The sequence below is a fragment of the Pteronotus mesoamericanus genome, unplaced genomic scaffold (genome assembly GCF_021234165.1).
Source record: "Pteronotus mesoamericanus isolate MK-2021 breed Mesoamerican mustached bat unplaced genomic scaffold, CSHL_Meso_final scaffold_21, whole genome shotgun sequence".
Lineage (NCBI taxonomy): Eukaryota > Metazoa > Chordata > Mammalia > Chiroptera > Mormoopidae > Pteronotus > Pteronotus mesoamericanus.
The window spans coordinates 187,914-212,224 of record NW_026555310.1 but is presented as its reverse complement, the minus strand read 5'-3'; the positions used below and the strand labels follow the sequence as shown (position 1 = coordinate 212,224).

Here is a 24,311-nt window from a genome sequence, read left to right as displayed (position 1 = left end):
AGGTCTCCTCCTCCCCGCACATTTGTGTGATCTAAGGACAGCTGGGCGAGATAGGAAGCAGGTAACCCCTAGGTGTCCTCGTAATGCAGGACAGCGCCCCCTAGGCTTTGGGACCAGCCAGAGACTGCTGCTGAGGCAGGGGGTCACAGAGACCAGACTTTGGAGTCACAAGCATCTTAGCTGAAAGTCTCCAGGTAAAACAGTGGCTTCTTTTTTGGCAGAAGCCTCCTTCATAGTCTTGGGGGCAGCTCATCACACACAGTCCTAGAGGCTGAACACCAGCTGCACAGTGGTCAAAGGGAATTTTATTTAGAGAAAAAAAATTCAGCAATTTGGCATTATACCAGAGGAAAATTACCATAGTCTAAAATCCCATGAGGAACATTTCCCAGGGCCACTGATAGACTCTGGGGAAGGACAGAGTGTAAACAAAGTCCCTGGTTGGGAGGAGCACTCTGTCAAAGTCCACTGCCTCTATCCCACCAGTCAAACCCGAAGGTGGATCTGCCCCAGCCAAGGCCTTAGAGGAAGGCCTGGGGGCAGCTCCTGAGTCACGTACAGGTGAGCTATTTCAGGGAAGTGTCTTCTCCTATGCAGAGCTGCCAGGACCAGCGGCAGCCCTTGGCAACAAGGTTTTGAGACCCCACAGGTTAGACAAGTTCTTCCCTGGGCTTTGTTTCTGCTGTGACTGTCAAGGAGGTAACGATTCTCCCCATAGTAGGGGTGTGAGCTCCTGCCCTCAGGAGGTCGCAGACACGTGAACAAAGATTCGCAAATCCACAAGAAAGCGCAGAGATTGAAACCTGTTAGGAACTTGGCATGAGCACGGTGACTTTCTGAATGATTAGTGAAGACACAGGGGGTGGCCAAGCCAACTGGGAGACAAAAGAGGAGCTTCAGAGCCAGGATAGGAAAGGAAGGGTAGAAAAAGCAGGTATATGGGGCTGGGACATTTAGGATAGGCACTTGTCTGTCCCCATCTGAAAAGGGTGAGCAGTTTAGTTTAGTGGAGAATAGGATGAGTTGGAAAAGTGGTGGGAAGTGAGATCAGAGACAGTCATTTCTTAGTGAAGGTTTCTTTTTGTTTTGTTTTGTTTTTTAAGTAGTAACACAGATACATTTTTTAACAAAAAAAATAACTTATCTAACAATGATAAACACAGATATTTCTGTAAATATTAAATATTCGAGTGTAAGTTTCAGCTCACCCATATGTCATTCTGGTACACAGTTTAATATTCAAGTCACAATTGTACTAGATTATTCTATTGCTGATATCATCACTTGGGAGAAACTTTTAGTCATTAACACACAAACTTCTTTTTAATATCTTGGTGATGAATTCAATACAGATTTTTAAAGGCAAAGGAAAAATGACAGAACGATATAATGTTCTTGGTAAAGCAACAGAACATAACTTGAGATTTCATTCTAGTTATTTTTTTTATAACATGTCGACCAAGTTATTACTGGAATTTGTAAGGTCAAATTGTTTTATCCAGCCACCATAAAAGAACTTAAATTATGCTGACCTCAAATTTACTTTAAAAAAAATAAAATAAGGCCCTAGCTGGTGTGGCTCAATAGGTTGAGCACTGGCCTGAGAACCAAAAGGTCTCCAGTTCAATTCCCGGTCAGGGCACATGCCTGGGTTCCAGGCCAGGTCCCGGTTGGGGGTGTGCAAGAGGCAACCAATCGATGTTTCCCTCCTTCTCTTTCTGTCCCTCCCCCTCTCTCTAAAAATAAATAAAATAAATATTTTTAGGGAGAGAGGAAGGGAGGGGGAAAGGGAGAGAAACATAGATGTGTGAGAGAAACATCAATCGGTTGCCTCTCACACACACCCCAATGGGGGCCAGGCCCACAACCCAGGCCTGTGCCCTGACTGGGAATCAAACCGGTAACCTTTCGGTTTGCCAGATGATGCCTAATCCACTGAGCCACACCAGTCAGGGCGAAATAAAATGTTTTTTAAAAAATAAGAAATTTGTTCATTTTCTTCTAATTTATGAATCTATGGGATAGTTATCAAATTCTGTATTTCACATTAATATACTGCCCCAGTATTTAGTTTGAAGTTTCAGTCTAAAAAGAAGTGAGGTTATTTTAGTGTCTGATCCCAACAGCTAATTTTAGCAAGAGTTATGGCATTACCTCTTTTTGTTTTTAAAAGAATCATGAAAGAATTTTTTTTTTTGGAAAGGTAAACCATTCACATGGTACAAAGGACACTACAGGGAAAATTCTCTTCTACCCCAGTCCCCCAACCACTCAGATCCCCTCTCTGGAGACCCTAAATATCACATCGCCAATTTCTTGTAAATCCTCCTGGAAATGGAGATGAACTGTGAATGAGCAGATGACACACACACCATACATTTATATCCATGTACATATATCTGCATACATATTCACCTTTCTTCACACAAATGGTAGAACATTGTCCTCACTATTCTATACCTTTTATTGGGTTTAGCAGATACTGTCAGAGATTTCCAAAGATATTAATTTACACTTTCACCAGTAATATTTAGTATTATGTATCTTCTTGTTCATTCATTCATATTATTATTGACTCACAGATTTTCAAGTTTATTCAATGGGTTGTAATCTAATATCCTATTTACTTCCAGTTTTATTGAGGTATAGTTATATATAAGAATGGGTACGTATTTACAGCATTTAACCTGATGAGTTTTGTACACCTATGAAACCATTGCTACAATCAAGATAATGAACATGTCTATCAACTATGAAAGTTTTCTTGTGCCTCTTTGTGACCCATTCTTCCCTCTTCCATCCCCATCCTCAGGTAATCACTGGTCTACTTCCTGTCACAGTACGTGACATTTTGTAGAATTTTATATAAATGGACTCCTATACTGTGTACTCTTTTTGTCTGGCTTATTTCACTCAGCATGACTGTTTGGAGATTCATCCATGTTGTTGCCATGTATCAATACCACAGATTGTTTATCCATTCAGCTGTTGATAGACATTTGGGTTGTTTCCAGTTTTTGTCTACCACAAATTAAGTTGTTCCCATGGCAAAGTGCCTCCTCCCGTTCTTCTGAGACAACACCCATGAGCCCCCAGGATCTGGCCACAGAAGTCAGGACACATGCATCACCGCCAGGCCCCCTGACCCTCCCTCCCACTCCTACCTTTGTCCTGAGCTGTAGGGGCGCGGAGCGAATCGCTCCTCCCCTGAAGACCTTGGGCATGAGGGAGTAGAACCCAGCAAAGAGGCCAGGGATTTGTTCTCAATTTTTTTTAATAAATAAACAAAATCCACTAGATTGATGCAGCAAACTAAGGCCAGAGGAGAGGGTATATTAGGGAGGTAAGAGCCCCTGAGTCAGCAATGTAACCTCCTCCCCAATCCTATGGGCTAAGGCACTTTTGGGGAGATAGGTCCTTGGGGTCCTGTTACACTGGGCGAGTGAGGGAGGGAGGGATTAGGGTCCCCTCTCCCAACCTCTGCATCAGGACATTGCTGCCCTTCTCACCCTATCCTACAGCCCCATCCCTGATTCACCCCTCTCAGCTCACAGCATTCTAAGGGAACGTTCTGGGGGGCTCCTCCTGGAGGGAGAGGTCTATGGCCCTGAGGAAACAGATCCTACAAAATCCTGGTGGGACACCAGCAACCCACTCTACTGTCTTCATCCTGAGGAGCCGTCTCTGGGGACGGGATGGAGGGGACACATTGGCCAGGCTGGGAAGGGGGAAGCTAAGCAGTGCCTGGCGCAGGGTGCCCATCAGAGCCCAGCTCAGGGTGCCCATCAGCAGCCAGGATGGGGTGCGCGTCGGAACCCTCCCTCCGGGGGCTGCCCCAGTTGTTCCTCAGAATGGTGCCCGTCTTTTCCTCCTTGAACTGCTGTCGGTCTTCACGAGGGATCTTCACCGCGTGGTACTGGGGCACGGTGGCCTCGGGGTACCGCGCCCGCTTGAAGAATCCCATCTGTAAGCACAGCAGGCCAGACATGAGGAGCCTGCAGGACTGAGGTCCCTGGAGCAGAAGCCCAGCATAGCCCAGCTCCTTGCCTCCACCACCCCTGAGACGGAAAGAACCAACTGCCACAGAAAGGACATGGGTTGGACAGCGTCTAGTCCAGTGAGCAGCGCCCACAGGTGCCGCTGCCAGTGCTGAGTCCCCAGGGTCTCATTTACAGCAAGAGAAAGACCAGGAGGGGGCCCAAGGTACAAGACCAAGGACATCTCCCTTGGCACCTGAAAGAGGGGATTGAAGGTGGGACATCAGGACTGCTGACCCCCAAGTTTCCACCAGACCAAGATTTTTAGGACACCCACTAGCATTGCCCAGAACACAAATGAGATCTGAGGAAAAACATGGCTTCCTAGAGCCCTGCATACTCCGAAATGAGTCCTCTCAAGCCTCATACACATACACTTGAACACTGGGCAGCCTCCCTCTTAGGGCAGAGTCTTCTATCCATGAATATGGCAGCCTAGCCCCTTCCTAAATCATGAACAGACCTGCCCTTACAAGGTGGGAATGTGCCCCTTGCACACTCACACTCAGGGCTGCCAGAGACTCCCACATGCTCAGACTGCACAGACCTCCTTGCACATTTTTCTCTGCACACCCATGCCCAAGAAAAGACATGCATGGCACCTCCCTGCACTCCACATGCTCACACTCCAAGATCCCACCCAACCCTCTGTGCACGCCCCAGGCTGCATATACTCACTCTTATAAGCTCACTCTTACAGTTGTCTTCCACACCAGTTCCTACGACTCACCTCACCCTCATGCAATCTCATTTCTTCCCCCTGAATGTTCCTGGTCCCCTGAATGCTGGGCGGTCTACTAACACTCACATACAAACATACCCACACACACACACATATTTGTACACACATACACACACATGCACACAAAAATTACCCCACAGTCCCTGGACCCCCAGCTTCCACAGCTGAGGGCTGCACGGCCAGACGGGCCCGGTGATAGTTAGTGGGAAAAGATGAGTTCTGGCTGCTCCGACGGAAGAAGCCACACTGGGATGTCAAGGGAGGAGGGGAGCAAATGAGGGGGAGACGGGAAGACGGAGGAAGGATGGGGCCTTATTTCTGCTCTGTCCCCCTTCTGTAGGAGCAGGGAGCAGGGATCCTGGAGCCAGTCTCACGAAGGCATCAATCTTCTCCAAGAACGACCAGGTCCCCAACAGTTTGGATACTAGTCAACACTTTGACTCCAGAGCCAAAGGGTGTGTTTGGTCTGTCACTGGCTGGGGGCGGCACGGGAGGGTGTTCTCCACAGAGCCCCAAGGACGGCATGGTTGCACACAGCCTTGCTGTGGCATGGGCTTCCGGGGGAGACCGCTGGTGATGAATGTGATTCCCTGCACTGAGTGTGCTTTAGTGTAGAGCCCCAGTGCAAATGTGGTTCTGCCTATACTCGGTTGACAAGAATGGTTCCATGGATCATCTGGGATGTGGAAGCTCTGAGCTCAGCCTTGAGGGCAGTTTCCCGGGGGTAGTTCTCCACCCTGTTGGCCTTCATGGCCACAGTTTCCTTCCCGACCTTACCCTGTCATGTTCTAATTAAATCAGAACACACTTTCTTGCCTCCCTGAGTCGGCATCCCATGGTCCTTCTGGAAGGCCCAGACCTCACTCACTTCATCTCCCACATCCAGATCCTACTACCCCACCTTCTTCTAAGGCCCTGCTTCAGGGCCTCCTGCTCTCAAGCCAGCTCTCTGCTGGACTCTCATTGCACTTTCTTGACTTAATGCCTTCTGACTGCAAGGCTCCCCTCCCTCAAATCCCTGAAGGCAAGATCTGCATGGACTTCTGTCATGGCATCTCTGAAGTGTCGAGGACCTGACAGAGTCCCTGATACTCTGGGTACTCAGACGAGGTAAGTGCTCAGTACAGATTTGCTGAGTAAATGAGAGAGTGAGTGAGAACCACAGCATGAAAGGCCACCTGGGTGACAGGGAAGCCCAGCCCCCACTGGCCCCACCGTCCCCAAGCCTCACCTTCCACATGAGCAGCACCAGCAGCGCCAGCACCAGCAGCCCCGCCAGCACAGCCAGGAGGATGACCCACCACGGGACTCCTTCTGCCACCACAGCCACCGGGTCCAAGTACACCATCACTGGGATCTGGGGAGCAAAGGGTAACGGAGCAAGAGCTGGGGCAGCAGGAGAGGGGAGCTCCCCAACCCCACCTCCCAGCCCTGCAGCTCACCACTGTGGAGGCATCTGTGAGCAGCAGGTTCTTGATGGAGGACTTCACGGTGATGTTGGCTCTAACAATCACTTCCACGGACTTCACAGCGGAGTACTCCTAAGAGAGCAAGGAAGCAGGCCCTCCTCCTACATGCCCCCATCCCCTCACCTCCCCCCACCCCAGCTCCGAAACTGTAAATGGTGCCCAGCACAGAGGGTGTTCCTGCCTGTCTGGAGTTAAGAGTGTGCTGCCTTTGGACAGGGAGGAGGAAGAAGGAGAAATGAATCCTGGAGGGGCCGCTGGGGACGAGGACGGCCAGCCCACGCCTCAGCAGTGCTCTCACCTCCAGGAAAGTGCTGTTCCAGAGGCGGCCCCAGACGTGCAGCACAGCTGCTCGGTCAAAGCTGTAGAGCGGGCAACTGAACAACACGCAATTGGCCGTGCCCCGGTCGCAGTCCTGGGGGCCCAGACAGACAGGGCTCTGAGCTGCTGGGCCTGCCGAGAGCCCAGCATCCTCACGAATGCGGTCGCAGAAACGCAGAGTCTGCCCAGAGCCTTCATCCATCCTTCTGTGAGCCCCCGCACCTTGGACTGCTTTTCTCTTTGCTCCTCACTCATATCTCTATTTTCCTTACCCAGCCTCAAACTTCTGTCCTCCAGGAAGCCTTCCCAAACTAACCTTGTGGTCCAAACTAGCAGCTTACCCCAAATCTGGGCTACTGGTTTTGAAATGCATGAGGAGCAGGAGAAGGGCTCTTACTTCACAGCAGCTGGCAGAGCAGCTGCCCACAATTGATGCAGATGTCACCTAATGTTGTCCCCATTCATTGAGCATTTACTACCTGCCAGGTACTTATCTCATTTAAACGTTACAACTATTCTGCAAGGTGCCTATTATTATCATCCTCATTTTTCAAATTAGGAAATCGAGGCTCAAAGAGGCCAGGTGACCTACCTTAGGTCCCAGAGCTAGCAAAGCTAATAAGTGGTGGAGCACATATTTAAACCCAGTTCCATATTGGGCAAAGCCATATTCCTACCCCAAGTCCAAACTCGCTGCTGAAGGAAGAGGCTGCCACAGGAGCTGCTGGGGGACAAGGGGACTCAGGCCCTGCTCTTTCCAGGCCTGACCTATATCCATTTGACCTAATCCCACCTAATGATTCATTTACCTAAAAACTATGTTATATTCATCACACTTCATAGACAGAAGAATGGCTTGAGAGCGTTTGAATTCTGGGAGTTGTCTTCTGTTACCACTTTTGAGCAAATCAAGAACCTTTGGTCAATTTGCCTAAAAGCAAGGCCTTCTGCCTTAATTTGAAGTCAAAGAATTAATTTCAAAGTTCTTAGGAAAAAGTGGGGGTTCTGCCCTGGCTGGCGTGGCTTGGTGGATTGAGCACGAGCCCATGAATTCAAAAGTTGCTGGTTTGATTACGTGGCGGGGCACATGCCTGCGTTGCTGGCCAGGTCCCCACTAGGGGGCATGAAAGAGGTAACCAGTTGATGTATCTCTCTTACATGCATTAATGTTTCTCTCCCTTTCTCTAAAAATAAATAAATAAATAAAAATCTTTTTTAAAAGGAGGGAAGTTCTTTCAAAGGAAATTAGTCACGTGGAGAAGGTAAGACTATCCATACAACAGGGAGAAACAGCAATTACACAAGTTCACCTTACCCCCAGACACCTTCATTTGCCTCCTGCCTGCTCTCCTGTCTCCCAGACAGAAGGGATAGGGTGTGACAGGGGAGTTCCCTCCCAGACAGGTGACACCAGAGCTGGCCTGACTGCTTACATTCCCCTGCAGTCTCTGCAACTCCTTGCCTCTATTGCCCAGGTACATCCATACCTGGGTTTCACCGGCTGGAAACCAGCCAAATACCTCCTTAATCTGTGTCCCCCCCGCCACTCTCACTGCCAGCACCATTCTCAAAGGAGGAGCACAGAGCATGTGCCAATTTGCTCCATGAATCCATTTAAATAACAAAACTAGGTAAAACAAGCAGGAAAAAGGGAGCAAAACCAATCTAAAGGGGCAGACTTAACGTATCACGCATAATATACTATAATTAGAACTTTTTAAAACTTAAAGTGTTTTTGACATTGTAAAAATCAAACAGATTTTCTTACACAGATTGACTTCTTTTTCCTAAAAGAGTTCAAAAGAACAACAAACAGATCTCAAAGGTAGCTAAAACCATCCCACCCATATAAAACGTTGCCTTTGGTGTAAATGTGAGCATAGAAGGCACAGCTAACTGCCGTGCTCTGGAAGAAGCACTTGGTGGGGGCGCCGGGGGGCCTGCGATAGCAGCAGCTGCTTCACAGGTGTGACGGGAACTGTCCGTCACCCCTCTCAGCAGGCCAGCCTCCCTGGACATGAAGCTCCATGCCCCCAGCACCCTCTCTCACACCACCACCCACCCCCATTCCGCCTGCACCTCACTTGCCCTGCACCCACCAGGGTGATGTTCTTCTTCTTCTCCGCAGAGGACACCGGCCACCAGGATGTGCTAGGCTCCCGCCGCTCACGAGGCTCTTGCGGCTCTGGCTGTTCCAGCTCTCGACGCCTCCTGTCCCTGCTGTCTACATCCTGGATGTGGGGAGGGGTCCCAGTGAGTGTCCCTCTAAAATAACAATCCTGAGGTGGCATCTCCTCCCCGGTGCCTTCCTCCTGGCCCCCCCCCACCCGCACATGCCCAGCCCCATGAGGCCCTTCCCAAAGCCTTAACGCCCTCCACCCTGCTTCAGCAGCCCTGCCCGCACTGCCTACGCCTCACCAGGTGGAGGATGTTGGGCCTGGGGGAACAAAGCCCCTTCTGCCCAGGCCCCTGCCCGCCCTCCAGCTCCACGCGCATAGGGTACAGCAGCCACTTCCCGTTGGCAATCTCGTGGGGCCACATGATGTTGAGGAAGGCAGAGCCAAGGGTGTTGAGTGACTGGCCCTGGTTGGAGACCTGTGGGCACAGAGAGTGTGAAGTGAAGGAGCTCAGTTTCTGAGCGGCTCTAAATCAGCAGATTTGGAGAGGACAGGGTTGAGGGGAGGGCCACAGGAAGCACAGTTTCAACAGACTCAGGACCCTAGACCCCCCCAGGCACCATTCTCCACCTGCCTCTAACCCAGGAAAACCTGGAGATATCGCTGGCAGGTGTGGGAATCCCCAGCAAAGCCAGAGCAGAGTTCTGGGGAGAGGCATCAGCCCACCCACCATGTTCCCACCCCCCAGCCGAGGCCCCAGACAGAGAAGCTTCCCTGGGTTCTCATAGCCTCCCCAGACCAGCAGGTGAGATACTCAATCAGAGATGACCAGGCAATGATCCACTGAGGTCCCTGAGCAAATGCCTGTCCACAGCCAACGTCCAGGAGCAGGGGTAGGCCTTGACTTCGCCATACAGCGGAAGAGCCCCATCCCTTGGGACATGCCTCAGCGTCTCCTCCATGCCAAGGAGTGAGGACCATGAGGGACCGCATACCAGGACACTTACCATGACCTCATACTTGACCTTGCTGCCCACATCCTGCTCAGACCTCATGGCCATTTCACCCCGCACGACGCCAGAGAAGAAGAGCTGCTGGGGAATGGCCACCCTAGAGAAGAGGGGCCAAACGAAGACTGATGAGGCCTGGGACCTGACGGAGGGTCAGGGGCAGAGCCCAGGCCTGGGTTTGGGAGTGGCGATGCTCGCCCCTCCAGCGCAGGTCCCCACCAGGACAGGGCTTACCCTGTGATGGACAGCGGCAGCTCAATGAAGACATGGGCCCGGACAGAGACCGGATGTAGCTCCTGCTCGCTGATCCTGGTGTGTAGGCAAAGGCGGGAGTGGGCAGCAGACACAGGACATGCCTCCGAGGGTCAGCCCCTTCTAGATGGACATCAATTGCACTCTTCCCGGCCTTATCCCACCCCAGCCCCGCCAGGCTTACGTGGCCAGCAGCAGCTCCACCTCCAGCTCCGTAGTCTCAATGGTGATCCCTGAGGTGCTGAGGATGAGGTAGAAGGTGATCTAGGCCAAGGGTGGGGCTAGATTAGAGTCAAGGGAGGTCAGGGGCTTGAGGAGGGTCCGGGGTTAGAGGCCACTCGGGGATAAGGGCAGACGTGCCAACCTGGGCGCCTCTCTTCATGGGGTTCCCCAGCTCACACTCAACGTGGGAGGCATTCTCATCGGACACGCACAGCGGCTTCTCCTGGAGTGCGGAGAGACGGAGAGGTCAGTCTGGGTTACTGGAGACTCCCAGGACCACGCCCCTCTGCCTGGGTCCTCACCGCAGGGTCCAGGGCCCGCACTCCTGAGTAGTGCAGAGAGGCAGGGAGGCTGACCAGGAGCTGTGCTTCATGGGCATCATCCCCATCAGCCTGGGGCTGTGCTGGGTCCGAGGGCAGATTAGTAACCTTCAGCTCCAGGCCGATGAATGGCTGCCCACTCAATGCAAACAGGGCTGTTGTCCCATCAGCATCCCTGGAGGGTCAGACCCCGCTCACTCTAAGATAGAAACACCTTCCCCTGCCCCACCCAGTCTTACCTCCCCACCCCCAGGCCCCAGGGAATGCCGCTGACCTCCACTCCCTGAGCCTCTGCCCCTACCAGTCCAAGCCCCAGGTCTTCCCCACATGCCAGACACCCAGACTGGGAGTCAGGGGGCCTCCATCCTGGACCCGGCTCCACCACTGACCTACCTCTCTAGGCCTCTGTTCTCCATTTATGAAGTGGAACTAATAATAATTCCTCCCTCACAGGGTTGTGAAGACTAAACAGTGAGATGCACTTAAATCACACATTATTACATGCACGGTGAAGGAGTTACTCCTTACCAGGGGCGCACCCGCGGCCCCGTCACTGACCCCCATCTTCAGTCTACGGAATTTTCAGCAGGTCCTCCTCAGCCTTCCACCCTCCTCTGCAGGACCCCCCCGGCCTGGCCCTCCTGAGGAGCTCCCTTCCATCCTTGACCTCCTGCCTGCCCACCCCACCTGCTCCCTCGCCCCCTCTCACATGGGCAGAGGCTGGAACTCCATGTCGCTGACCCGGGCACAGAAGCGAGCGTGGACCAGCTGCAGATTGCTCTGACAGATTTTATCTTCACCACAGCCTTGCTTTAGGAAATGGATCTGGGGAGAAATTTGAGGAGAGGGTCATTCCTAAAGGGTGAGGAGGGGGCAAATGTGTCACTAAAGCATATGGTGGGGTAGGCATCACAGGATTACACAACCTGGGTTCAACTCCCAGATCTGCTGCTTACTAGCTTTGTGATATTGAGCTAGTCACTTAACCACTCTGAGCTGTGTCCTCACCAATAAAAGGATAGGAGTATTATGATGCCGTGATAGAGACTAGCAGGCTGGTCCACAGCAAGATCACATTTCCTGGCCTTCCTTGCATGTAACTGAGATACAGATTCCGAAGGTGGAGAGAAAGTGGAGCGCCACTTCCAGACTGACCATGAGAACTGTATAAGGAGCTTCATGCTCCTCTCTCCCAGGTCAACAGCATAGACATGGCCTTAGGACCGTGGAGGCTACATTTAAAGATGGAAAAGCCCCCATCGACCTGGGCCACTGACTGACCACGGAATCGAGGGACCCTGTACCGCCTGACTAGGAACACATGATCAGCTGGGCCACTCTCCATTTGGGATTCTAGTTGTTACAGCACCTAGAGATGTGAGGAGCTCCTGGAGAAACCTGTGAAAGAACTTTGCAAGCCATGAGTGAGTGTCACTGGTGAGGGGCTACGATTGTCGCTCCCCTCAGCTCCTTCTTCGGGGCTACACCAGAACCATGCTCACCTCTGCCCGCTGGGTGCTGGGCTGGTGGACATTGAGAATGGGGGCCACTGGGAGCAGCCCCTGGCCAGGAACCTGTCGCCGGAGCCGAGGGGCCTGAAGACTATAGGAAAGGGTCACCACAATGGCCCGAAGCTTGTCTTTAACATTCTCCTGGAAAGGGGGAAGATGGGAGGAACACAAGAACAATGCTCAGGCCCCAGCCCGGCCTAGGACACATTCTGAAACCTGGAAAGAAGTTCAGGGAGATGAAGGAGAGAAGCGGAGAACTGAGCAAAGAGCAGGGAGGGCAACTGAGGAGAAGGGAAGAGGCCGAAGATTTAGGGCTTTGAGAGCCAGACGCGGCAGTGGACCCTGCCATCTCCATCTCCAGGGAGCACAGAACTTGGCAGGAGACATAAGAAGGCAACAGCTGAGGAGGACAGCCAACAGCGGAGGCTCCCAAAGGTCAAGCTCTCAGAATGAGGTGTGAGTGTGTTAGGGAAGAAGCGAAGAGGAACCAAGGCAGAGATCATGCGATGACTATGACCCTCAGAGGCCAAGGGGTCAGTGTCCACCTGTAACTGAAACATGGTGTCTTCACAGACTCGGTCATGCTGGTGTTTCAGCCACACAGTGCCCATGGCCTGGTGCTTAGTGTCATCCCGGCCATGGCTCAGGAAGGTCACTCGGGGAACCTGGCCCCGGAGCCTGCGGTCTGTGTCCCCATCTAACACGTAATCCAGGGCTGTAGCACATGGGGAGAGGAGAGGAGACAGTGAGCTGCGGGGCTGCTTCAGTCTGACCCAGTTCCCAGGGGCCCCTCTTTCCACCTTGAGCCCTCCTTTCCCCACTGAAACCCAACAGGGTAGGAGATGGGAAGGGGACCCCACTCACCCACAACAGGGCTATAGCTGCTGGGGGTTGCAACGTAGCTGAAACAAATGCTTAGGTGCACACTGTGGAGGGGCAAAGGGTGGCTCTTGAGTCAGGCAAAGCCCCACCTCCACCCTGCCCACTCCTGAGCCAACCGCAGCCCCCAGTGCCAAATGAGGCAAGGAAATGGAGAAGGGAGAGAGGCCTAGAGGCCATGGAAGTCCCCACCCAGCCTCCCTCCCCTTGGATCCCCCCTCACCAGACCAAGTGGCCATCAGCACAGTTGGGCTGTTCTAGATCAATGACTCGTGGAGCAATGGAGACCTCATGGGACACATGGAGGACGGGTCTGGCCCTGGGGAATGGAGAGTTAAAGGCACAAAAGAACATAAGAACATGGGGCTGAGAAATTGGGGGGACAGACTCTTCAGCATCAGATTTTGCGCGAGTGGGGCTTACAAACTCAGGAGGGGAGAAGGCGGGCGGCAGGGCGGGGAGGCGCTCACCTGAAGAGCACAGCAGTGTCGGCCAGGGAGCCCACCAGCAGGTCAGGGTAATGGTTCCCATCCACGTCCAGGCCGCCCGACAGAGAGTAGCCAAAGCTCTTCACGCTCACGGCCTCACCCTCCAGCACCTGCAGGACCTGCCTGTCAGCTCCCCCACCCACCTCTGCCTCCGACCTCTGCCTCCTCCCCGGCCCTTGGCTGCTATGCCCCCTTATTTCACCCACACCCACTCCCTCATCCCAACAAGCCCCCTCACCTGGGAAGGGTTGACAACAACCCCCAGGCTGCTCCCGTGGTAGATAAAGACTTTCCCATCCCCATCAAAGGGAGCACCCACTGCGAAATCTGTGGGCGAGCAGAAAGGACAGGCAGGTTGTGGGGGCCAGGGTGACAAGGCCCAGGCCCCAACTCTCCCTCCATCACTCAGTTCCATATCATATGTATTCTTCCATTTTATTGAGAGGCCACCAAGGCCCGGGTACCTTACACACACCATTTTAATAGCTACTCTTTGCAGCTGTTACTAGCTCAGAAATGTTAGGTAACTTGCCCAAGATCATAAAGCTGGTAAATGGTAAAGTTCAGGTGTGAGCCCATGTCGCTTCTCTCCCTGAGCCCTCCAAAGACCTCCCCTTGACCTCTGAGGCACTTCCCTGTCCCTGTGTCTGCCCCTTCCTCTCCTGAGCCTTTCCAGTTCCCAATCACACCTGGGAAGCCATCTTGGTTGAGGTCCCCGAGGACAGCCAGACTGATCCCAAACATGGAGTCGGGGGAGCCGGAGAGCCGAAGCGGGGAGACGCCATCCCAGTGACCCCCCTGGTTCATGTACACATACACAGCACCCCCCAGCTCTTTTTGGCGCTCGAAGAAGTAGGGAGCACCCACTATCAGGTCTGCCCAACTACGGAGAGAGAGACAGTCAGTGTGGGGTCCCGCCCAGCCGGGGGAGTCAGGAGGAGATGCCAGAGGCCCCTCAGACTTCCTGGACCCCGCTCCCCCCAGCTCCACTCCCCTCTGCCCACTCACCCATCATTGTTGAGATCAGCCACAGCCAGTGAGTAGCCAAAGCCGGAGGTCAGGCCCTCGCCAGACAGAAGAACTTCAGGCACCAGGCGACTGGCACTGTCTTTGCGCAGAATGACCACAGCCCCCTTGTGGTTGGCACGGGGGGCCCCTGCCACAAAGCTCAGCTCCTCCGCACGCACCAGACCCTTCCCTGAGTCGATGGAGAAACCTGGGCAGGGGCGACCTCCCAGTGAGCATTCTCCATAAGGCTCAGGAGCCAGGGTGTGTCGCAGTCCCCGCCGCCCCCTCCTCACAAGTCTGGAGCCAAAGATGCAGGCACCTTCCAAGTTATCACCACCACAGCCGGACCTCTCCTCCCCCTACAGAGGCCTAGTAACCCCCCACACCCAGAGACTGGAGTTTGGCACAAGTAGTGCAATGAGGTCAGCCTCAGGGACTGGGGAGGAAAGAAAAAGGCAGTGGCTGAGAAGCCAGACGCTGGGCAGGAGTGAGCGCACTGGCAGGAGCTGGGGCAGGGCCCCACCCCTACAACTCCCAGAGAACTGCTCTCCCCTCTGCACGCCCCGGAGGCCCCTATCCTACCCAGCGCACCTTCTTCGCCCCTACTCCCACCATCCTAACAGATATGGGAAGAGCTTCCTAGCAGAGTGGGAAAGAGCTTCATTCACCCAAATTTCTCCCAGGCCTTGTTTCCTCCTTCTCTGCAGTAGGATGCAGATAAGACAATGAGACAGACTTACCAACACAGCTAGACTTTCCTCCAGCATGTGCCCACCATCCGTCACTGAGAAAATGTCCCCCTAGCGATCTGGCCTCTTTCCTTCCCAGAACGGTCTCTGCCCACCTGGTTCTTTCTCCACGGAGACCCCTGTTCACAGCCCCTTAGGTTCTCCCCCTTGGGACCTTTTCTTCTCAGGCCTGGTCACTGGGCCCAGCTTGTCTCTGGGTGTGTGTTGGGGTGGGGCAGAGCAGGAGTGGAGGGGAAGCCAGGTCAAGCCCCCAGGGCCCAGTAGGACGTGGGTGGGCGCTTACAAACCTAAGTAGCTATTCAGGGCCAAGTCTCTGGCTGGTCCTGGGAGCCGGTCAGCAGGGTCCAAAGTTTTATACACCAGCTGGTCGGGGTCTGAGCTATCAATGTTGGTCACAAAGAGCAACCCTGTGGGGGTCAGGGAAGGGTGGGGAGGAGAGAGACACCAGGGAAAGAACATCCAGAGGAGGCGCCACAGAGTGGAGAAACAGAGCCAGGCACAGAGGCAGGAAGAAGAGGGAGAGGTAGAGAAAGAATAGGAGAGAGACAGAGGCCAAAGGGATGGGAACAGAGACAGAAAGACAGAGACAGAGATGGAAGGGTGGGAGCGTGGAGAGGGAGGACAAGAGAGAGGAGCAGAGGGTTAGAGTGACTCTGGGCCAGGAGGGGTCCCTACCAAAGTAGCTGTTGGCAGGGACCGGGATGAGGCGGGGGTCCTGCTCCTTCTCACCCCCCGCCTCGTAGGGCCCGTCGTCCAGGTGGGCCAGGTCCGCTGAGCCCTGCGCACAGAGCTCCACCCTGGCAGTGCCTGCAAGGACAAATCCGTTAGTGCCCAGGGCAGGGAGCGAGGAGCACCCTCTAGTCTGGATGCTAGTTAGACAGTCACACAGGGAAGCCACTCCTCTCCTTTCCAGCCCCATCTCCACCCCCTCCCAAGCTTCCGGGGTCCCACAGACTTGGCACACACTCACCGAGTGTCAGCTCAGCCAGCAGCAGCGTGTGGAGACGGGAATGGGAGTGATGAGGTGTGGGCTGGGGTGTTGGTAGGGAGGACCAGCCGTGCGTGTGGGGCTCATGCCAGCGTGTTGAGGAACACTCCGCCATGCGAAGGAGAGGAGATCCCTCCATTCGTGTGTATGCTGGCACGGTGGGGGTGCAAGGCGTGGCAGTGCCCCGGGACTACATGGCAGTGAACATGTGGGCATGCTTGGCCACATGCTGCCCCCTGAGGTAAGAGGACGGTTTGGTGCCCTTCTCCCCTCCCGGAGGAGTGACTCACCCTTCCAGTTATAGGTTCCCGGGGCCCCAAAGAGGAGGTAGTGGCTGTCGGGGGAGAAGGCGGCAGCTGCTCCCTGCTGGCAGAACCCAAATTGTTCATGGCCCTGGGGACGCCCTTCACAGAACTTCCACTCGCCACCATCCAATTCGTCATGGATGGCCAGGTCCTGGCTTAGCACAAAGCAGCGACCAATCACGTCCCTTGTCTCCAGGATATGGTCCACTCGTTGCCTTGCCTCGTATCTGTGTGCACAGGTCTGCAGGAGGAAGGAACCTTCCACTGGGTGAGCCAGGGACATTCTAGAGCCAAGCTGCCCACATGCAGACATTTGGCAGACGCTGGTTCATGTGTGCGTACCCCACACACACACACACACACACACACACACACACACACACGGCAAGCGCCTACGCTGGCATCCCCTGAGCACCACCCCGAGCCCAGTGTTAGGCAGGTATATTCACAACCCACTATCCCATCAGCACCCGCCCCCTCGCCCTGTCAGGAAGAAGTCCATGTTCCACATTTTGTCTGGGCACACAGAGGCATAACTAAGCCAGCACACACAACCCTTGTGCCTCCATGATCACACCAACATGACAAGTTTGGTCCTGTTCCTGGCCCTTTATGTCATCATCTTGTCTGCGAAGAACTTCCTCCCCTCTCCACTCTCCAACTATAGCTTATTCTTGAAAGCCCAACTCAAACCACCCCATCCTCAGGCATCCTTTCCCTCCACTCTTCCTTCAGACTCTGATAGACGGAGGACTATACCACACGCTTACCATTGACCATACCTTGTCCCATCGTGACTTGTATTAATAATTGCATATTTGTGCATATTAGTGAAATGTTACAGAGAGAGACACACACACAGAAAAGGAAGGGATGAGGATCTCCATATATGCAGCAGGTTACTTGAGTTGTGCATCAAGCTTTTCTCTGTCTTTACATATCCTCTCTCGGTAGCTAGCACAACGCCTGATGCTTAAAAGGCTCTCAGTAAGAGTTTCACAAATGGATGGATGGATGGATGGATGGATGGATGGATGGATGTTAGATGGTTTAAATTTATAAGGGCTAATACACTTACACCCCATATCTTACACTTTCTTATATCTCCTTGAGGTCCTGGGAATCAGACCATCCTACCAAATGCCCAACCTGTGCTCTATAAGCACGTCTGTGCATAGGCACACACCACACACACACCACCGCCACCCTGGCATACGGTCACAGCAGAGGTGCTCACCACAACTTTGCCTCCAGGACCCTGGCTCCGAACACTAACTCCCAACCACTGGTTCTCCTTGCTCTCCTTCTGCACATCAGCTGGAGGCAAGACACTGGGAATTACGGGAGGGAAGAGGAGGCCAGGACCTCTCCTCCCCTCCTCGTGTGCTACCTCCACTCCCCCCGCCACAGGGCCCATACCTCCCCGGTCAATGTCCACTCTGTAGCAGTCAGTCTCCTCCAGGCTCAGGGGGCAAGCGAAGAGGCCTCCGGTGCGGTTTGCCTGCTGCCCAGGCAGAGCCAGAGCCTGGGGAGCACCCACCAGCAGCCTACACGGTGGGGCAGAGGCAGGAGTTAGCAGACAAAATCTCCAGTGCTCCCACTCCCCCGTGCTCCCGGTGCCAACGCCTTAGTACCCAGCAGTGTTGAAGGGCTACAGACAAGGGCCAAAAGTCAGTTTCCCAAGTCCTGACAAGAGCAGATTAATATATTTGGCCAAGCAATCATCATATTACATATGCACATACTATCTGGATGAGAGACCACATGCATAGTAGATACACACACACACACACACACACACACAAACACACACACACACACACACACACACACACACACAGCAACCAAAACAGCCTGGCCAGCACTCCTAGTTTGAAAGAACCGCCTGTCCCAGCACCTGTTCCTGACCAGGCCTTTCCTACCCACTCCCTGGCCCCATCCCCAAACTCTGCCCCCCTCCCCAGTCCTATTGAAACCTTCCCAGAAATGCCAAGAATGCTGGGAGCAAAAGTAACAGGGGCCCAGACTGGCACCACGAGGTGGCCCAAGGATCAGCTTTGAAGGCCAAGCAAGAACCCAGATATAGGCTCTTCCCACCCCTTCATCAGGACCATGTCAGAGACCCCACCCCCAGCAAACCTGCCAGCCCAGGAGTCTGTCAGTCACTCTAGCCAACACCAAGGCAGGGGCAAATGTCTCATCTGATCTCCAATGGTCCCTCTGTTCTCCCCTCACTTCCTGAACCCCCTTTCCCATCCTTTCTTCTCCTCCCCACAGCTACAATTTTCCCATTCCTCTCGCCCCACCCCACTCCCACCCCCTCCCAGTCTTCTCTCCTACCTCCCCCTCAGACGCTTTCCCAGCTACAACTTTCTTGGCAGGACAATTTTCCATAATCACAGCCAAGGCTTCTTCCCTGAGAGAGGACTGTGCTGGGAATGGAGGCTGCCTGGGTCCCTTGAGGCTGAACCCTTGGGCCAGGGGTGGAGGAGGGGGTGAGATGAGGTGATTGTCACCCAGCTGGCTACAAGGATTCTCGTTTTGAAGAAAGAGAGACTCAAAAGTGGCAGCAGGGCAAACGTCAAGGCCTCTCTCCCACACTGTTTCCCTCCATCCCCCTTCCCGGGGGGAGGCCCAAAGCTGTGTGGGGCAATACTGCAGACAGGCATCTGTGGGGCACTGTGCCATTTCTGGTGGGGCGGGGGGGGCACAGAGCCATTCTCCCTTCCCGCAACTCCTCTTCGTCTCTGCCCAGCTGTCATGCCATGTCAGAGCCAGTGTCAAGAAAGAGAGAAGGGGGGTGAGGGGGAGTAGTGGTAGGGAAGAGCACGGCATGCATGCAGCATTTGTTAACAACTATTTATTGAAAACTTATCTGCCGAGCCCTGTGTCAGGCACTGGTGAGACAAGGAAGGAATACTCATTCAGCACCTACTCTGGGTCAGGCCCTAGGCTAAATGCCAGGGACATGAGACACAAACATTTACCACTCTCTTCCTAGGTGCTGGGGCTAGGCAAGTTACATGCATTATCTCAATCTTTACAACAATCCCAGGTAAGGCTCCTTTTCTGGTCTTTCAAAAGAGGACTCTCAGAGCCCTTAAATAGTATGTGGGAATTCAAACGCACATCGGCCTCACTCCAATACCCGTGCCTTTTCACCACACCCAGTGACAGGCCATCTCCAGAACACTGAGACCCCTCCAGAAAGGGGTGACTCGGTTGGAGCATCGTCCCATACACCAAGAGGCTATGGGTTCAATTCCCTGTCACGTACCTAGATTGCAGGTTCCATCCCCAATTGGGGCAGATAAGGGAAGCAACATATCACTGTCTCTCTCCCTCTCTCCCCCTCTCCCTTTCTTTCTCGCTACCCTCCTTCCTCTCTCTCACAAATCAATAAACATATCCTCGAGTGAGGATTTTTTTTAAAAAAGAGAGAAAGAAATCGGGCAGCACGGTCAACCTTCTGACAGGTCTGCAGTAATGCCAACACAGAGATGGCCATCTCTTAGAGGAGGGGAGTTGTCATACTCATCTCTGCGCTTGCCCCATAGGAGGCTGAACCGCACTTCATGTGGACTCACAGAGACAGCCAATGTCTCAGATGGTCAGAGCATAGCTAAGCACCAGGAGAAGCTAACAGCCAGTGTTCAGTGTTCACATCTCCTCTGGAGGTCAAGAGGAGAGAAGAGTGGGGAGGAGAGGGGTTTACAGGGAGGAAAGAAGTTGAGCACAAGAATCCACCCAGCCCTACCCCTGGTGAACAAACCAGCCCATCCTTCCTGGAACAAGAGTTCCCACACACAACCTCGCTGGTCCCTCCACCTCTATCCCAGCCACTCACTTCCTGGCTTTATCCCATGATCCCCAAAACTCCAGGGCTCTGGACAGAACAGTAGCCACAGCTGCAGCCACTGCAGAGAGAAAAGCAAAAACACATTGGCAGCTGGGGCAGAGGGACTCCCCGGGAGCTGGGCTAAGTGAAGAGGAAAGAGAAGCCCATGACCACTACACCTCTTAGTTCCCCATGCACTCCAGGCTCCAGCCCAAATCCAACCCTCTCTCACTCTCTCTTCTAGGTGGCCTTCTGCAGAGTGTTGGGCCTGAATGAAGGCTGGCTCAGCTTGGGAGTGCTCTAGCCAAGCCTTTAAATCGGGGCTTGCTGTAAGGCGCTAGAGCTATTGTCTAGCTCTGTGGATCCCAATACAGGAATTATAGCTCTCAGTATGGGCCCTGCACTATTCTAAGCATTTCACATGCTGGGGAAGCAGACCTGGAATTCAAAAGCTGGGAATAAGCAAGGTACTTGGTTTCCCACAGGCCAAAAGGCAGCAGAGCGCCCCCTGCTGGAGCACAGCCAGGGGTTAGGCAGTCAGGCCCCTGGGGGAATGCCCTCAGCTTGACTCGGGGAGACAGAATCAGGGGCCACCTTCAGAGATGAGGGGGAAATGACAAGAGACCGAGCTATTAAAAATAACCTAGAATTTGCCTGGAAATAGCTCAGAGAGTTCAGCATGTCCTAAAAAGGCCTCCAGTTCTGGAACTCTGGCAGATGGGGGAAGGGGGAAGGGAGACAGATGAGGGAGGAAGCAGACAGAAGGCAAAGAAGAGATGAAGTCAGTGGCTTTCTATCTTTTCCAAACTTTGGGACCCTGCTCCCCAATGACAGGGATAATGACAGAAAAAAGATCAGAGCTAGCTTCCCCCACCCCCGACTCTCCCTGAGCAGGAAAAGAGAAATGAGCTCTTGTCACTACCCTCTGCCCCCAGGCCAATAGTAGCAGGGAGAAGATAGTCCCTGTGGATGGCATTGATCCCAGTAATGGACAGTTACTGTGGCTTAGGCTTGGCCCAGGAGAGAAAAGCCCTTTGGCATTCAGCACCATTCAGCGTCTTTGGCAGGAGGGGGTGGGAAGCTCTCTTCCCCTTCTTGTCTCTCTTTTTAAAACTATACATGTAGCTGGAGCAAATAGTACAGGAAGCATGACAGTTACAGGCCCCTCACAAGTGTGTCCTTCTCCTATGGGTCCTGAACTGATTAGAAAATAACCAGAATTGTCCTCTGCCTTTCACTCCTCCTTGCCTTCCCCTGCTGCTGAGGTTCCTGGAGTTGGAAATTTCCTGAAGATGAGGGAGGGGAAGGGCCTGGCCAGCATCCTTCCTGGATCTCTCTGTCTCACTGCTGCGACAACTTTTGGGGGCTCTGTTTTCTGCCACTATCACTAAAACACCTAATGCAGGTTGCCGACCCTGCCAGGTTCTCTGCCAGCTTTCCAATGGTCTTGAGCCACAAAAATGGCAGGTCTTTCCTGCCTTCCCAGTGTCCTGCTGCCCTGGTTCCATCCTATGGCCATGCACTGGCAGGAAGTTATTTCTGGAGTCTACCCTCTCCCCATCCAACGGCACCTTTAGGCTCTGTCCTTCCCTCTCTTCCTGTCCTAAGAAGAGACAGCATGCTCGGTCCTCCCCGCTGAGGGAATTCAGCCCTCTGAAGAAGGAGGAGAGCCACACACCCTGGGACTGGCGCAAGGATGCAAGTGGTGGGGAGAGGGGGGATGGAGGAAGCAGAGGAAGATAGCCCCTGCCAAGACAAGAACCGTGCTCTCCAACTCATCCCCAAAGCAAGAGCCTGGGTCTCGGGTTTTGAGCATAACCTCCAGATCAGAGACAGATGGGGCAAGGCTCCAGACTGGGGTGCAGGATATCTGTGGACAGCCGAGTCTTAGCGGGGTTCGAAGACTGAGAGATGAGGTGGGGTGGGGAATCTGTGGCTCGGACACAGGGACTCCGGGCGGGCGCCGTGACTCACCAGCTCTGGGGTCGGGGCTGTAACTGGCGGTGCAGAGCCACAGAGAAGCCGAAGAGGCTCCCCGGCTCACCCTCCTTGCGCAGGGCACCCATCACATCCAGATTGAAGGCGACAGCCCCTGGGGAAAGCAGTCCGGCTAGCAGGGTTCCAAGAAAGTAACAAATCCCCGGGAGCCCCCAAGGATCGCGGTCCCGAGTCCTGGCCATGGGCGAACCCTGTGTGCGCTTCCCACGGGCGCAAGGCAACGCGGTAGCACCCCGAGCACCAGGTCTCTCAGACGGGAGCCGAGTCTCGAGTCTTGGTGGTGTTCAGGGGTCTCCCAATCTTTCACTGCTTCACCGCCACCAGCACGCTGGCAGGACTGCTGCGGGATCTGCATCCACTGGGGCTCCCGCCTCCGCCCCCCGGGCAACGCCCCGCCCCACCCTCGGCCCGCCCCCCAGCTCCGCGGCAGGTGGAGGCCGCAGGCGAGAGCACTAAGGGATGCCCGGGCGGTCGCCCAGGCTGGGACCTGGCTTCGCTCCCAGGTCCCCCAGCCACGCCCCAGCTTCGCCCCAGCTCCGCCCCACTGCGCTGAGCGCTCCCTTCTTTCCCTCCCTCCTGCCCGAGTCTGTAAGGGGTGGAGGCGGCGCCTGGGGCGTGGGGAACTAGAGAGGGACCGAAAAAGAGAAAAAGAGGGTAAGAGATGAGGAATGGATGAGGCTAAAAGAGTCTGAGAAGACAGATCAGCAACAGAAAGAGAGGAAGTGAAAGGGGAGTGGTCTCGAGGCTGGGTCCCCTGTGGTCCCTTAACACTCCCTTCTCCTCTTGGTCACATGGAACACATCTCAAGCTGTTCCAATCAAACCGCTTCCCACCTCTTCCCATACCACCGCCCAGAGCCTGGCAGTGACACAGCGTCCGCATTCAAGGGGAGAGAGGTAAAGACTGACAAGAGATAGAAAAATTCAGCAGGCCTGGGGAAAGGAGCAAAGGAAGGAGATAGAAAGAAAACAGAAAAAATAGATGGAGAAAGAAGGGCAAGAGTTTGATCAACAAAAGATGGGAGAAACGAGGAAAAAGACTGAGGGTGAAGGTGGCAGAGGAACATAAGCTGGGAGAATGGGGCTGCCAAAGGAAGGCAAGGATAAGAGATTGGACCCAAGAGGCAGAGGGATGGGTAGGATGTCCCCTGCTCCCAGACCCTTTCCTGGACTGTGCATTTCCCACCCTCCAAAGGGAAGAGGATTGGAGGGGGCAGAGTCCTCAGCTGGCCCAGGCAGGAGCTGGGTGGGGCTTCCCAGGGATCTCTCCAGAGGGACCTGCAGGCCTGTCTTCCTCCTCTCCCTTCCCCCCAGGCTGAGGCAGAATCAAAGGGAGGGGGGACATTTTCCAACTCTCTGCTATTTATAACTCCAATCCAGAAATGGGGCCTAGAGGAGAGATAGGAAATAATTTGGCACAACTGTAACCTCGCTTGCTCCCACCTTCCCTTCCTAGTCTTCTCACTGGGCGTTGGTCTTGTGTATATCCCTATGTCCATCTTTTCCCTCTCCTCTCTTCTCCTCTCTCCTCTCCTCTTCTCTTCTCTTCTCTCTCTCTCTCATCTATCTATCTCCCTCTCTTCCTCACTCTAGTTTTGTCTCATCCCAAACGCGACGTTCCCCGTCCCCACCCCTGCGCTTGGAATCTTCCTTAGACTATTTCTCAATGTTTCTAATGCATTAGTTTTATCTGCCCCTCAAATGCTGTCATATTTTTGAGATTCTGTCATCTCCCTCCCTTTCTCAAAAGCCACAAAATGTGCCCTACCTAGTTCCTCATCACATGCTCCCTTTGTCTCTTACTTCTTTGTCCAAGAGTGCACTTTTAAACAAAAAAAACAAACAAGTAGACTCTCACTCTGCTGGCCCATCGAGTATCTTTCTCTGGGTAAATTACTATACATTTGAAGGTTTGTGCCTCCGTATTTACACTACACTGGTGGCCGTCCCCTCCAGGGGACTAGGCAACCTCTAAACAGGTGGTACTAAGGAAATGCAAGTGCTCCCAGCGGCTGGCACTGGATCCTACTGTTATTAACCCCCAGATACGCTCTCTCCCTC

At 53.8% G+C, this 24,311-nt stretch overlaps 1 protein-coding gene across 3 annotated transcripts; it reads right to left on the bottom strand.

Annotated features, from left to right (window-relative positions):
* Positions 1-3,253: 3,253 nt before the first annotated feature.
* Positions 3,254-22,602, bottom strand: ITGA7 (integrin subunit alpha 7). Of its 3 annotated transcripts, XM_054590985.1 has the most exons (26): positions 22,228-22,602; positions 17,835-17,962; positions 17,653-17,732; positions 16,401-16,656; positions 15,852-15,929; positions 15,410-15,529; positions 14,374-14,581; positions 14,055-14,248; positions 13,604-13,692; positions 13,348-13,475; positions 13,101-13,196; positions 12,863-12,924; positions 12,544-12,713; positions 11,990-12,139; positions 11,197-11,312; positions 10,470-10,662; positions 10,310-10,390; positions 10,130-10,209; positions 9,928-10,002; positions 9,691-9,793; positions 8,985-9,161; positions 8,666-8,797; positions 6,547-6,660; positions 6,222-6,320; positions 6,011-6,136; positions 3,254-3,964 (listed from the first exon to the last, which is right to left on the bottom strand). In XM_054590985.1, exons 1-26 carry the CDS (start codon positions 22,431-22,433, stop codon positions 3,734-3,736), a joined length of 3,492 nt encoding a protein of 1,163 aa, XP_054446960.1. In that variant the 5' UTR covers positions 22,434-22,602; the 3' UTR covers positions 3,254-3,733. The 3 variants fall into 3 exon arrangements, with proteins under 3 accessions (XP_054446960.1, XP_054446961.1, XP_054446962.1); XM_054590986.1 differs by lacking the exon at positions 15,410-15,529 and having other exon boundaries at positions 15,798-15,929; XM_054590987.1 differs by lacking the exon at positions 15,852-15,929.
* Between the last annotated feature and the right edge of the window lie 1,709 nt (positions 22,603-24,311).